The 14,054-nt window shown below is 40.0% G+C and overlaps 1 protein-coding gene across 1 annotated transcript in view; it reads right to left on the bottom strand.

Annotated features, from left to right (window-relative positions):
• LOC127451667 (protein sidekick-2-like) overlaps window positions 1-14,054 on the bottom strand; it is a 237,775-nt gene that overhangs the window by 30,671 nt on the left and 193,050 nt on the right. The window contains exons 25-34 of the mRNA XM_051716518.1: window positions 12,563-12,800; window positions 10,454-10,569; window positions 9,976-10,165; window positions 9,504-9,602; window positions 7,827-8,021; window positions 6,922-7,123; window positions 6,720-6,823; window positions 2,330-2,400; window positions 2,099-2,234; window positions 721-777 (exon numbers count right to left, since the gene is read on the bottom strand). Of these exons, the coding sequence (XP_051572478.1) occupies window positions 721-777; window positions 2,099-2,234; window positions 2,330-2,400; window positions 6,720-6,823; window positions 6,922-7,123; window positions 7,827-8,021; window positions 9,504-9,602; window positions 9,976-10,165; window positions 10,454-10,569; window positions 12,563-12,800 (1,408 nt within the window). The remainder of the gene's footprint in view (window positions 1-720; window positions 778-2,098; window positions 2,235-2,329; window positions 2,401-6,719; window positions 6,824-6,921; window positions 7,124-7,826; window positions 8,022-9,503; window positions 9,603-9,975; window positions 10,166-10,453; window positions 10,570-12,562; window positions 12,801-14,054) is intronic.

Below are 14,054 nucleotides of genomic sequence, written 5' to 3'. Positions count from 1 at the left end.
ATCCAGGCCCCCTGCAGCTTTATTCTTTTGACGAAATTAGTATTTCTTAAAAGTGAAGATTGATAGAAATGAGTGTTTTCCCGGATGTTGTATTAAAGCGGTTTTTATTTTAAGCGTATTAGGGGCTGTTCAAACCTAAATCATTTTTGCGTCTGTCCGCACTGTTTTCAATTGTTTTCTATGTAAACAAGCTTTGGGTGGACCTCTTTAACCATTGCTCAGCATCTCATGCTGGAGCCCCGCTGGAAAAAACAAGTGTTCTGTACTTAAAGCTGGAAAGTCCCGTATTTGGCTGGTAGAAAGTTGGCAACCCTACTGACAGCATCTGGTAGCTATATTAATGTAATACAGTATATTTAAAAGATAATTATACATTTTCAGTACGTCTGTCCTATAACAGACTTGTTTTGCTCAACGATGCTCAGATTCAGGGAAAATTTTGTGTGAAAATTGCAGTAACTACAAAATCCACACAACAAAAAAGCAACTTTGAAGCCATTTTTTCTTAGTTTCAGTGTTGCCATTATTACTGCGTTTTGCAATTGTAGAGCAGAGTAGTGTATCTAACAACTTTCTCAACAGAGTAGCTTGACTGTAGGTGTACAACAAATTATGAGCAGTTTGACAAGCTACATTTTCAAAGTAGCTTCCCCAACACTGGAGGAAAGGATGATGACAGAAACACAAGAAGAAAGAGCAAGAGTGAATGTGAAGACTTACTATCCAGCTCGTATTGTGTAAGTGAAGATTCAGTCAGGTTCCTCACACTGTAGGGGGCTGAGGAGGGACGGGTGGAGGGGAGAGGAGGAAGAGGACAGGTGTGAGGAAAACCAAAGGCAAATAGGGAGAGAGAAAAAGAGACAGGAAGAGAGAGAAAGAAGAGCTGGATTAGCGCATTTGTTCAATGCTAGCTGAAAGACGGGCTGGACTGGCAGCTCTCCAGACTGTGAGAGGAGAAACTAGCTGCTGAGGAGACAATTAACAGCCCTCGAACATTGTGCAGCTTTCTATATATGCATGTTAATGAGAGAAGCCACTTTGGAATTTGTAGAAACAGAGAAACATGAAACAGCCGAGTTAGCATTTTGGTAAAATTAGGCTAATTTGTGTAACAGAGCTTATCTCTCCATATTTTCATACATATGTCTGTGAAATAAGTACTTGTGCCAATTTCCTCCAATGATTTTGGAGCAAAACTACTTTATATATTCATATTAAAACAAAAATGTAAAAAAAAAAAAAATACCAAAAATAAAAAGTACATTATTTTTAAGAATAAGTGACACATGTGGCTCTTCAGTAAGTGAAATACCTGTATCTAGTTTTTGAGCATTTCAGAAATGTTCATAGTGGTCCAAGCACCAAAGGAGCTGAAGCCCTGTTGTGTTTGTACTGATTTTCTAATTATTCCTTTTCTGCCTTAAAAGTGTCTGTATGTCTGATGTCGCAAATTATAGTGATCCTGAACTCGGTGGGATGGTCCCAAATACCCCCCTGTACTCAGGCGTGTACACAAACATCCATCCGACACTAGGTGGCACTTTGGCTCAAAATCATAATTAAATATTGTCATTTTGACCCCCCTCTACAAAATAATACTTTATTCGATAAATATTTATCCTTTCATTTAATATTTTGGCTTTGATCATCATTTAAGTATTTATTTCACCAGTAAAAAAAAAAAATATCATAAATACAATTTTGAGCTGGGGACCTCTGATTGAGTTGACATGAAATGAGCAAGAATTAACAGTAGCTTTAGTTACTATAATAAATTTGCAGACACTAAGAAAATAAAGTTACAAAAAGTACCATGGTAGTGCTATGGTTTTTTGGACATGGTACTTTAATGACAATGGTGTTTGTTGGCCATGGTATGTGCAATAGTATTCTTAGCAATACCTAGGAGTACCATGTAAATATCATGCTGTATGTGGTAGTTGTTGAACCAAAGCAACATGTTATTACCATATGACACCATGGTACAACCACAGTACTTTTCTCAAGGGTACGGATACCATGGCAAATTAGAAAAGGGTTAAGATAGACGAGTACGTACTAATTGGAATGCTCTTTAATTAGTTGAATTTAGACTCACCTGTGAGCTCGGCCCAGTTGGTAGAGGGGCTGTTGACTGTGCGCACAGTGAAACTACGCAGGCGGTCGTAATGCAGTTCTCTGTAGCGAACTCGAAAACCAAGCAAAATGCCATTGATCTCCTCCTCAGGGGGCGGCTGGATGGGTTTAAACACATTATGTCATTCCTACACTCAACAACAGTTAAACACTTATGTCTCCTCTCAGAAATGCACAATGAATTTGACCTCACCTTCCAACGGACCAGCACAGATGTGGTGGTGTGTGGTGTCACAGACAGTATTGTGGGAGCTTTATCGGGCGCTAAATGAAACAAACAGACAGTTTGCTCAGTTAATGATTGCAAAGCTGAAAAGACCTTGATAAGAGTTGAATAAACTGAGAAACAATCAACCACTTACACAAAACCAACTAAAGCCGAGTGTACACTGTGCTATGTTTTCTGTCCTTTACGATGTTGCTTTTCAGATTTATACAATATGACACCAGCGAGACCTTGGGTCAAGGCAACTTTTCTGTCAGACTGTGCGATACACATCTTAGCTAAGATTCTGGTCATGATGACATATTTTTTGGTGTTTTGGTGTCAATTTGACACACAAAATTTAAATAGTATTGCACAAACCCTAGCATGCAAGCCTTTGTGCTAATGATGGCAATTCTTTTTGCCTGAAAAAAAAAACTAAATCAGTGAGGGAGGTTGTAGCTGGGCAAAACTGGGAATTTGTAGACTGATTACTCAGAGCAAAGAGATGATTTATTGGTATTAATGGGCCCAAAGTGTGCCAAGAAAACATTCCCCACACCATTACACCACCGCCACCAGCCTGGACTGTTAACACAAGGCAGGTTGGGTCCATGGATTCATGCTGTTGGCACCAAATTCTGTCCCTACCATCTGTGTGCCTCAGTAGAAATCAAGATTTGTCAGACCAGACTAAGTTTTTCCAGTCTTCAACTGTCCAGTTTTTGTGAGCCTGTGCTCACTGCTGCCTCAGCTTTCTGTTCTTGGCTGACAGAAATGGAACCTGCGTGGTCTTCTGCTGTTGTAGCCCATCTGCCTCAAAGTTCGATGTGTTGTGCATTCTGAGATGCTGTTCTGCTCACTACAGTTGTACAGAGTGGTTATCTGAGTTACTGTAGCCTTTCTGTCAGCTCCAATCAGTCTGGCAATTTTCTGTTGACCCTTTCTCATCAACAAGGCATTTTCGTCCACAGAACTGCCGCTCACTGGATGTTTTTTTGGTTTTGGCACCATCCTGAGTAAACTCTAGAGACTCTTGTGTGTGAAAATCCCTTGAGATCAGCAGTTACAGTAAACCAGCCTGTCTGGCACCAACAATCTTGCTATGGTCGAAATAACTGAGATCACATTTTGTCCTCATTCTGATGGTTGATGTGAACATTAACTGTGGCTCCTGACCCGTATCTGCATGATTTTATGCATTGCACTGCTGCCACACTGTTGGATGATTAGATAATCCCATGAATAAGAAGGTGTACATAATAATAAAGTAATAAAGTGCTCATTGAGTGTAACAATTAACTTAATAGAAAGTGCACTTGCTACAGTTTTGTATATTTATAGTATCTCAATTGCTTCTGTCTCTTCATGTAATCCCAGACTGTCTCTATGATGTTTATATCAGGGATCTGTGGGGGCCATACCATCTGTTACAGGACCCCGTGTTCTACTTCTATTTTATTCTATTAACAAAATAAATATTTCCTACTGACACACTAAAGTAGAAGATAAAATAACCATCTTAAGACAAATGTTTTTGTGAAACATCTAATATGCCTAAGACTTTTGCACAGTACTATATATACACATATGAGCCAAAACATGACCACCTGCCTTATATGCTGTTGGTCCTCCCCGTGCTGCCAAAACAGCACCATCCCACCAAGGCATGGACTCTACAAGACCCCTGAAGGTGTCCTGTGGTATCTGGCACCAAAACATTAGCAGCAGATCCTTCAAGTCCTGTAAGTTGCGAGGTGGAGCCACCGTGGGTCGGACTTGTTGGTCCAGCACATCCCACAGATGCTCAATCGGATTGAGATCTGGGGTATTTGGAGTCTAGGGCAACACATTGAACTCTTCATCATGTTCCTCAAACCATTCCCAAACAATGTGTGCAGTGTGGCAGGGTGCATTATCCTGCTGAAAGAGGCCACTGCCATCAGGGATTACCATTGCCATGAAGGGGTCTGCAATGATGTCTAGGTAGGTGGTACGTGTCAAATTGACGTCCACATGAATGGACCCAGGGTTTCCCAGCAGAAAACTGCCCAGAGCATCACACTCCTTCCACCGGCTTGTCGTCTTCCCACAGTGCATCCTGGTGCCATCACTTTCCCAGGTACACGGCTGTCCACGTGATGTTCAAGAAAACAGGACTCATTGGACCAGGCGGCCTTCTTTCACTGCTCCAAGGTCCAGTTCAGAGGCTTGCGTGCCCATTGTAGGCACTTTTGACGGTGGACAGGGGTCATCATGGGCACTCTGACCGGTCTGCGGCTACGCAGTCCCATACGCAGCAGGGTGCGATGCACAGTGTTGTGAAACAATCCTCCCGTATCCATCATTAAAATTTTGTTCGCTTACCAAATAATCTACCCAGACCTTGACAGGAGATGATCAACGTTATTTGCTTCACCTGTGATTAGTCATAATATATTTATATAATTCTTTTGATTATTATATACACTGGCGGCCAAAAGTTGTATAGATTTCGCTGTTTTAGAAGGAAATTGGTACTTTAATTCACCAAAGTGGCATTCAACCGATCACAAAGTATAGTCAGGACATTACTGATGTAAAAAACAGCACCATCACTATTTGAAAAAGTCATTTTTGATCAAATCTAGACAGGCCCCATTTCCAGCAGCCATCACTCCAACACCTTATCCTTGAGTAATCATGCTAAATTGCTAATTTGGTATTAGAAAATCACTTGCCATTATATCAAACACAGTTGAAAGCTATTTGGTTCGTTAAATGAAGCTTAACATTGTCTTTGTGTTTGTTTTTGAGTTGCCACAGTATGCAATAGACTGGCATGTCTTAAGGTCAATATTAGGTCAAAAATTGCAAAAAAGAAACAGCTTTCTTTAGAAACTCATCAGTCAATCATTGTTTTGAGGAATGAAGGCTATACAATGCTTGAAATTGCCAAAAAACTGAAGATTTCATACAAAGGTGTACACTACAGTCTTCAAAGACAAAAGACAACTGTCTCTAACAAGGACAGAAAGAGATGTGGAAAGCCAGATGTACAAATAAACAAGAGGATAAGTACATCAGAGTCTCAAGTTTGAGAAGTAGACGCCTCACATGTCCTCAGCTGACAGCTTCATTGAATTCTACCTGCTCAACACCAATTTCATGTACAACAGTAAAGAGAAGACTCAGGGGTGCAGGCCTTATGGGAAGAATTGCAAAGAAATAGCCGCTTTTGAAACAGAAAAACAAAAAGAAAAGGTTAGAGTGGGCAAAGAAACACAGACATTGGACAACAGATAATTGCAAAAGAGTGTTTTGGATCTTAACCCCATTGAGCTTTTCATTCAGCTAGACTGTAAGGTGCATGAGAAGTGCCCGACAAGGCAGCCACATCTATGGCAAGTGCTACAGGAAGTGTGCGGTGAAATGTCACCTGAGTATCTGGACAAACTGACAGCTAGAATGCCAAGGATCTGCAAAGCTGTCATTGCTGCATGTGGAGATTTTTTGATGAGAATTCTTTGAAGTATTTTAAGAAGTTCTGAAATTTTTTTTTCAAATTGTAATAGTAATTTTTCACATTATTAATGACTATACATTGTGATCGGTTGAATGCCACTTTGGTGAACAAAAGTACCAATTTCTTTCCATAAGAGCAAAATCTGTACATTATTCCAAACTTCTGGCCGCCAGTGTATTTAAATGATCTTTATATGGGTTCCTCGTGAAGAAAGCACTAAATAACAAGATTTATGTTACTAGAATCACCATTTTTATTTAAATGTCTCTCTCTCAATTGCTGTGTTCCAAGTGGTTCTTCATCAGATGGCCATCGTGAGAGCAGTCATACTCCAGGACTGCAGCCCAAATTTCGGATACTCTCAAAACTCAATGAGGCAATTAATCGGCCTGTACTGATGTCACACTAAGTGATTCATGACTACCAATTTTTCCCTACGTGGAAAGAAATCTTGTACAATCCCCAAAATTTTACGCTGATGGCAAAATCGTGGAAAAATCATACAATTTGCACCTGGCTTACTAACTTTTGTTGAACACAAAATTAAATGTAAGATGCAATGAAAGTGAAAGTGCCAGACATCTCGTTTTGTATTCCATTGTTGAAAGAAAGGCACGGATTTAGAACAACATGAAGGTGACTAAATGATAACAAAATGTTCATTTTTAGGTGAACTATTCCTTTAATAGTGGTGTGACTGTTAGCAATGTTCCGATTCCAAGCCAAAAGTTAAGGAATGAGGTAACTGAGTTCAACTCTGCAGTTTAACCCTTCACAAGCAGTGTCCTATTTTGGTCACATCATGATCCATCTCAGGTTGTCGTTAGCAACTTGTTCCCCTACAGCTTTAAAGTGTTTGACAGTTGCCCCTACCGTCCTGTAGAGTGGTGATTGCTTCACTCTCCTCACTGTACTCGCTGTCCCCAATATCATTAGTGGCCTTCACTCTAAACTGGTAGGATGTGAATGGCTTGAGCCTGTAAATAAGAGAGAAGCTCAATAAAAGTATTACGATGCTACTGGTGTTAGACCCTCAAAGTTAAAAGAGTTCGCCACAAGTTCACGTTGAACTTACTTGTCTATGACATAGGTGGTGACCTCATGACTCACTGACGCTGAGTGGATGGTCCAGTTACTGTCAGGCAGCTCCCTGTACTGGACGGTGTAGTATCGGATTGGTGACAGACCGTCACTGCCTGGTTCCCATGACAATAGCACACTGCGGGCCTGGACCTCTTCCTGAGGCACAATGGGACGGCTTGTGGGCTGCGGCCGTGCTGAGGGGAGGACAGTTGAGACATTTAAATAAATTAGTTTGAACTAAAATCATCAAATTCTTCCAAAACCAAATTATCTGAGCCATGATGTCCACATTAATATCATATTACTATACTCACTGTATGACAATAATTGTCTCATTTGTGTCTATGTTAATTTATTCTAACAAAACATCTGAAACAAAGTTGATACTTAAAGGAATAGTTCACCCAAAAATGAAAATTCTCTTATCATAATTTTTTACTATAAATCACTTTCATTTTCACATTCTGCTTTTGTTTTTGGCAATTCGTACCTACTGGGCAGGGAGTTGAATTTATAGTAAATAACGACTTAAATATTGATCTGTTTCTCACCTACACTTATATCGCTTCTGAAGACATGGATTAAACCACTGGAGTCATATGGATTACTTTTGCATTGCCTTAATATGCTTTTTGGACCTTCAAAGTTCCTGCCACCATTCACTTGCATTGTATGGGCCTACAGAACTGATATATATTTTAAAAATCTTCGTTTGTGTTCAGCAGAATAAAGAAAGTCATACACATCTGGGATGGCATGAGGGTGAGTAAATGATGAGATAATTTAAGTTTTTGGGTGAACTATCCCTTTAAATTAACTCAATTATGTCTCGTAATCATTGAAAAAGCAACCTCTGAGCAATGTTATTTTCTTCTAGGTTTGTTGGTAAAGCTATACCTCTCTTCTCCGTAGTGACCACCAATGCCTCGGCCGCCTCTCCCCAGCCCTTTCTAGTCTGTGCCGTGAGTCTGAACACATACACACTCTCTGGTTTGAGTCCAGTTGCTGTGTACTGCCGCGCACTGGGGTTCAGCACATCAACAGTGGCCGAGGTAATACTGGAGGAGTTTCTCCGGTGAGCAATCTGATATGCTAGATGAGAGAGACATACATAAACATTACAATCAGTGGATTGCAATTACAATCTGAAATTGATCATATTAAACAACAAAGTACACAAGCTTTAAAAATCAATACATTTAATGCATGTATCCTAGTGGTTAATGCTCTAGATTGCTACGAGAGAAATACTGCGGTGTCAGAATCTAAAATGTGAGCCTGGAACCAACTGAAATAACTGAAATGGCCCATCGTCATTTCGTAATGCACTTCAGCCTAAGGTTGCTGTTTGTGGTCTATCCATGTATACTATATGATGACTACACTTACATGGACAACAGAAAGCATATTATTGCGAGAAAATGGGTTATAGGGAGAAAGCAGCATTCCGGTTTATATGCACTGTATAAGCAGTGTACTCTTTACTCCCGTATACATGCAGCTTGGTCAGTAAGCAGTTTGCGCCACATCAACGTAATTTTCCCGCAATGCTTGTGTAAATAACAAATATGGACTCCGAGGAAGACTTAACTATTTTATTCTCTGTTGCTTCACTTTATTTCTAGATATTCAAGAGTTGTTGCTGTTTTTGTTTTCTTAACTTTCAATCGCGACCTGCAGCGGAATTGCACTGCAATAGTGGGGTTTACCTCTTATGTAAAACTCTGGGATTCCCCCAATGCATGAGCGCATATACTCGAATGTGAGGGACCGTCGATATTTTACATGGGTGTGTACAAATGGGTATAGTTTATAGTGTATGTGCTTTTCCCATTGTACTCCTAGAAATGTTGAATTCTTTCCGCTTTGTTTACTTGTTGTTGGGCTCCATTCTATGACGTTTGTTATCCGGTCTGTTCACGCACATGCGCACTCTTCAAACACCCATCAGAATTCCCCTTATGTGTTTACAAGACCACATTAAACCATATTCTCTGGGAGAGACCCAGGTGCGTTTAACCGTTTTCTCTTAATCCTTTAAGCAGCATAAGGGAATTGGTATTTTTGTTTACATAATGTTTCAGAATGCCGCTTTCTGCAAACACCCTAGATAAACCTTTTTTATAAGTGCATGTCAACATGGTCACTGTTAAGCTTTGCTATGGCAAGCATCACTATTTCTAAAGCCCATACTTAGCAGCCCTACAAAGACACACTGCAGTAACTATGGTGACACTGAAACTGTGAAAAGTGTGATACTACAATTCTCACACTTCATTTTCTCTGAATCTGAGCAAAGTTGAGCCGAACCATCTGTAACAGAACTGTAAGTGACAAAATTTTGACAGGATGGTTACTGTGTTTTTCGTTTACACATACTGTATGTTAGGATTAGGGGTTCTGCAAAAACTTCTTCTTTGTCCCACATCATTTTTCTATGGACATGAATGATACTTCAAAATGTCTTGTTAAGAAAATGTGTGCTAATACGTTTCTAAGCAACCAGACTTACCGCATGATGAACTTTTTTCCCCCCACAAAATTTAAAAATCTAGTTTGGATTTACAAACTTACCAAGGATGATGCCATTTGGCTGGGCAGGGGGCTGCCAGATCAGTCTCACAGAGGACGTCCTGACTTCAGGAAAAAGGATGCTGACTGGTGGACCAGGAACTGTTTTAAGAAAAAAATTAAAAAATCAATGCTGCATGTACCAATACATCAGAAGCAAGACTTGAATAGTTCACCCAAAAATCTAAATACTGTTGTCATTTAATCACCCTTATGTCATTCAAACCTTTTTTCCCCCCGTGGAACACATCATGAGATGTTATGCAGAATCTAAGCCTTAGTCACCATTCACTTTCATTACATCTTTATTGTTTTACAATGAAAGTGACTGATGACTGAGACTATCTTTTGTGTTCCATGAAAGTAAGTCAGTGGCTTGAAACAACACAATAGTGAGTTAATCAAGGAAGAAATTTCATTTTTAGGTGAATTAGCCCTTTAACTAGAGACTGGTAATTGTGGTTTAAACTCTTACCATCATCAAGTGTGCGCTCAAATATAGGCGGAGAGCTATGCATGCCATCTCCTATGCGGGTGAAGGCCAGGACCTGGATCTCATAAAGGACATATTTCCCAAGGCCAGTGAGCTGTACACTGTAAGTGGTGTTGCCCTCTACTGTCCAGAATCGCAGGGCTGAATCTGCATCCTTCTCTTTGTATACCACCTGAAAGTTATGAGAGCAGAAATAGATGTATACTTATTTGGCCAACAGTATGTGCTTGTATTGATGAATGCTTAGCTAACATGAAGTGGTTTCTTTAAATTAATTGATCCAATCAAAGAACTTAAAAGTACACAAATGGGCATGTGCTTTTATATGGTTCTAAAATATATGCCCTCATAAAGGTAAAAATGCCCTTGGAAATCAATTCCAGTGGGCAAATATTGCCCCTTTAATAAAAAGGTTAATCAAGGTCATACAAATCTAGAGGACAACAGGTTTTCAAGGTACCTTATAGCCCAGAATAAGTCCATTGCGATCAGTTTCTGGCACATCGCCCCAACGGACCAGTATACTGCTGGAAGTGGTGGCAAAAGCGGAGACATTTGCAGGGCCACTGGAGGGGACTAACAAATGAAGGAAACAAGAAAATACGGGCAACATTTTATAATAAGGTTCTATTTGTTCACATCAGTTAATGCATAAGGTTTCATTAACTTTTTGTTTGTTTATGTTAGTTTATAATGCATTAAATAATGTTACCACACAATCTTTAAATATAAAACTTAACTGAGATAAAAAAAAACAAAACAAAACTGTACTGTATTTTTCATCGTTAGTTTATGTAAAATGTTGCGCTAACTGATATAATAGTGCGCTAACAAATATAACCTGATTGTAATGTGTTACCAAAACCAAATTAACATTAATGACTGTGATATGAGTTTCAGTGGAAACATATGCATATGACAGTGCAGTCTTGTTGAAATTCTGTACCAATCGGTAAAAAACCTGTTGCCAGCTTTGCTGCCAGCTGTTGATCAAACAGCACATGACAGATGGTTTGATAGATGAGATTTTTTTTTAATCATTAAGTGAACAAAAGGAAATTTTAATGGGCTAAGCAATACCCATAGGAAAGAAAAAACACAAAAGTGCATCAATTGCTTTTCCAAAACATCAATTAGATTAAATGGAGATGTCTCCTCTAGAGTTTCTGTGGAGATATCAACAATGTCTAAAACTGTGATCAGATTTGCCAATATACCAAAGTCTGCAATCTAAAGTCAGAGAATACACAGATGAGCCAAAACATTATGACCACCTGCCTAATTTGCAGTTGATCCTCCTTGTGTCACCAAAACAGTGCTGACCCGCCGAGGCATGGACTCTACAAGACCCCTGAAGCTGTCCTGTGGTATCTGGCACCAAAATATTAGCAGCAGATCCTTCAAGTCCTGTAAGTTGTGAGTTGAAGCCACCATTGTTTGGACTTGTTGGTCCAGCACATCCCACAGATGCTCAATCGGACTGGGATCTGGGGAATTTGGAGGCCAGGGCAACACCTTGAACTCTTCATCATGTTCCTCAAACCATTCCCAAACAATGTGTGCAGTGTGGCAGGGTGCATTAACCTGCTGAAAGAGGCCACTGCCATCAGGGAATATCATTGCCATGAAGGGGTGTACCTGGTCTGCAACGATGTTTAGGTAGGTGGTACACATCAAATTGACGTCCACAGGAATGGCCGGACCTAGAGTTGCCCAGAAGAACACTGCCCGGAGCATCACACTCCCTCCACCGGCTTGTCATCTTCCCACAGTGTATCCTGGTGCCATCACTTCCCCAGGTAAATGGCGCACATGTACACGGCCGTCCACGTGATGTAAAAGAAAACGGGACTCATTAGACCAGGCGACTTTCTTCCACTGCTTCAAAGTCCATTTCTTACACTCGCGTGCCCATTGTAGATGCTTTCGAAGGTGGACAGGGGTCATCATAGGCACTCTGACAGGTCTGCGGCTACGCAGCCCCATACGCAGCAGGGTGTAATGCACTGTGTGTTGTGACACATTCCTCCTGTAACCATCATTACATTTTTATGTGACTTGTGCCACAGTAGACCTTCTGTCGGTTCGGACCAGATGAGATAGCCTTCATTGCCCTCACGCATCGATGAGCCTTAGGCACCCCACACCCTGTCGCCGGTTTCTGGTTTGTCCCTCCTCGGACCACTGTCGGTAGTTACTCACCACTGCTGACCGGGAGCACCCCACAAGCCTTGCCGTTTCAGAGATGCTCTGGCCCAGTCGTCGGTCCATGACAATTTGGCCCTTGTCAAAGTCACTCAGGTCTTTACTCCTGCCCATTTCTCCTGCATTCAACACGTTGACTCAGAGAACGGACTGTTTGCTTACCATCTTATCTACCCAGACCTTTATATGTGGCTTTGTTAGGAGATGATCAAAGTTATTCGCTTAACCTGTGAGTGGTCATAATGTTTTGGCTCATCAGTGTATATGAAGTTATTAATTGTATTAATTTATATAAATTATATTTGTTTTATTTTATTCTATTTATCAATATTAATATTATATTAATTTTTATAGTGCTTCTCACGTGACTCTCTGGTTCTCCCATGAACTGGTTGGCTCCATGGTCCGGGTCCAATGCCATTGAAAGCCTGCACTTTGACCTCATACTCCGTCCATTCTTCCAGGTCCTCAATGGTGAACTCTCTCTCCAGCCTATCAGGAATGATGTGGGACAGTACACCACTCTTTGAGCCCAGTCGAGAGTGTTGCACCCTGTAGCCCACCAGCTCTGGATTGCCATTGTATTCCCACTCTGGTAGCGGCTAGAACATAAACACATTTCCACTTAGATTTTAAATCTTACAGTATAAGAATATTTACAATGTCACACAGACTCTGAAAGAGTTGTATTTATTTATTATTTATTTATTTATTTTTATAATTTTAAGCAATTGTATATTTTTGATAATTTCTATAATTTTAAATAGGTCCTATTAATAGCTAGGAACACCAGAAAAACTAAATGGCTACTCCATTTAATACATGTGAAATATGCAAAATATTACAATTCAATAGATGTATTTAAAAAATTTATTTTTTAAACCATCCTGTATTCTCAATTCATTTATTCATGAAAGGGAATGCTAAATTTGTTCATTTGGAAACACTTTACAATAAGGTTGTATTTGTTAACATTAGTTATTACACGGCGGCCTGGAATACTCGATTCTGATTGGTCAATGGCGCCATCTAGCAGTCTGTAATTGCTCTGTAACAACCGCAGCTCCACGTATCAGACCGCTCATTCGGGGTCTGCGAGCTGTCTCACCTGCTTTGCGTAGTTCTCTACGATCTCTACAAGTAAGCTAATAAAATAATTTCAACTCAAATCAATGTTTCATGTGCATTTATTTATTTATTTGGCAAAGATGTCTTGTAATAAGATGCACAGTGGACAGTTAGATGTTCATTAATAACAAAATAACCACCAATTGAACTCCAACGCAAACCGGAAATTGATTTCAGCTGTTCAGCAATTTATTTCTTCTCACATAATTACACAATTTCAATGCAAAACAATGTTTTATGCCCATTTTTTTTGTTTAGTTTTGTTTGGAAAGTAGTCTTGTAATAGGCTGAATAATGAGGAGCCAGATGGTCATTTTCACAAAAAGAAACCACCAACAGAACTCCAACGCACACTGAAGTTTGATTTCAGCTGTTCAGCGATTTCTTTCTTCTCAAATTCCATAATTTCAATGCAAATAAATATTTTATGTCCATGTATTTATTGATTTGGTTAGTAGCCATGTAAAAATTGTGATGTACAGTCAGACGGTGTTATCCGCTATGCGTCGGGTGGCTCCCTGTTAGAGTTTATTGTGCAATAACAACTGGCTGACTGTACATTATCCCTTACTTATTACACGGCAGCCTGGAATACTTGATTCTGATTGGTCAATGGCACCATCTAGCAGTCTGTTATTGCTCAGTAACAACCGCAGCTCCATGTATCAGACCGCATATCCGGGTCCTTACGAGCCATCTCTCCTGCTTCTTTGATCACCTTGCAATCT

The sequence above is a fragment of the Myxocyprinus asiaticus genome, chromosome 14 (genome assembly GCF_019703515.2).
Source record: "Myxocyprinus asiaticus isolate MX2 ecotype Aquarium Trade chromosome 14, UBuf_Myxa_2, whole genome shotgun sequence".
In the NCBI taxonomy this organism is placed as follows: domain Eukaryota; kingdom Metazoa; phylum Chordata; class Actinopteri; order Cypriniformes; family Catostomidae; genus Myxocyprinus; species Myxocyprinus asiaticus.
The sequence above is the reverse complement of the archived record's forward strand: the minus strand, read 5'-3'. Positions and strand labels throughout refer to the sequence as shown.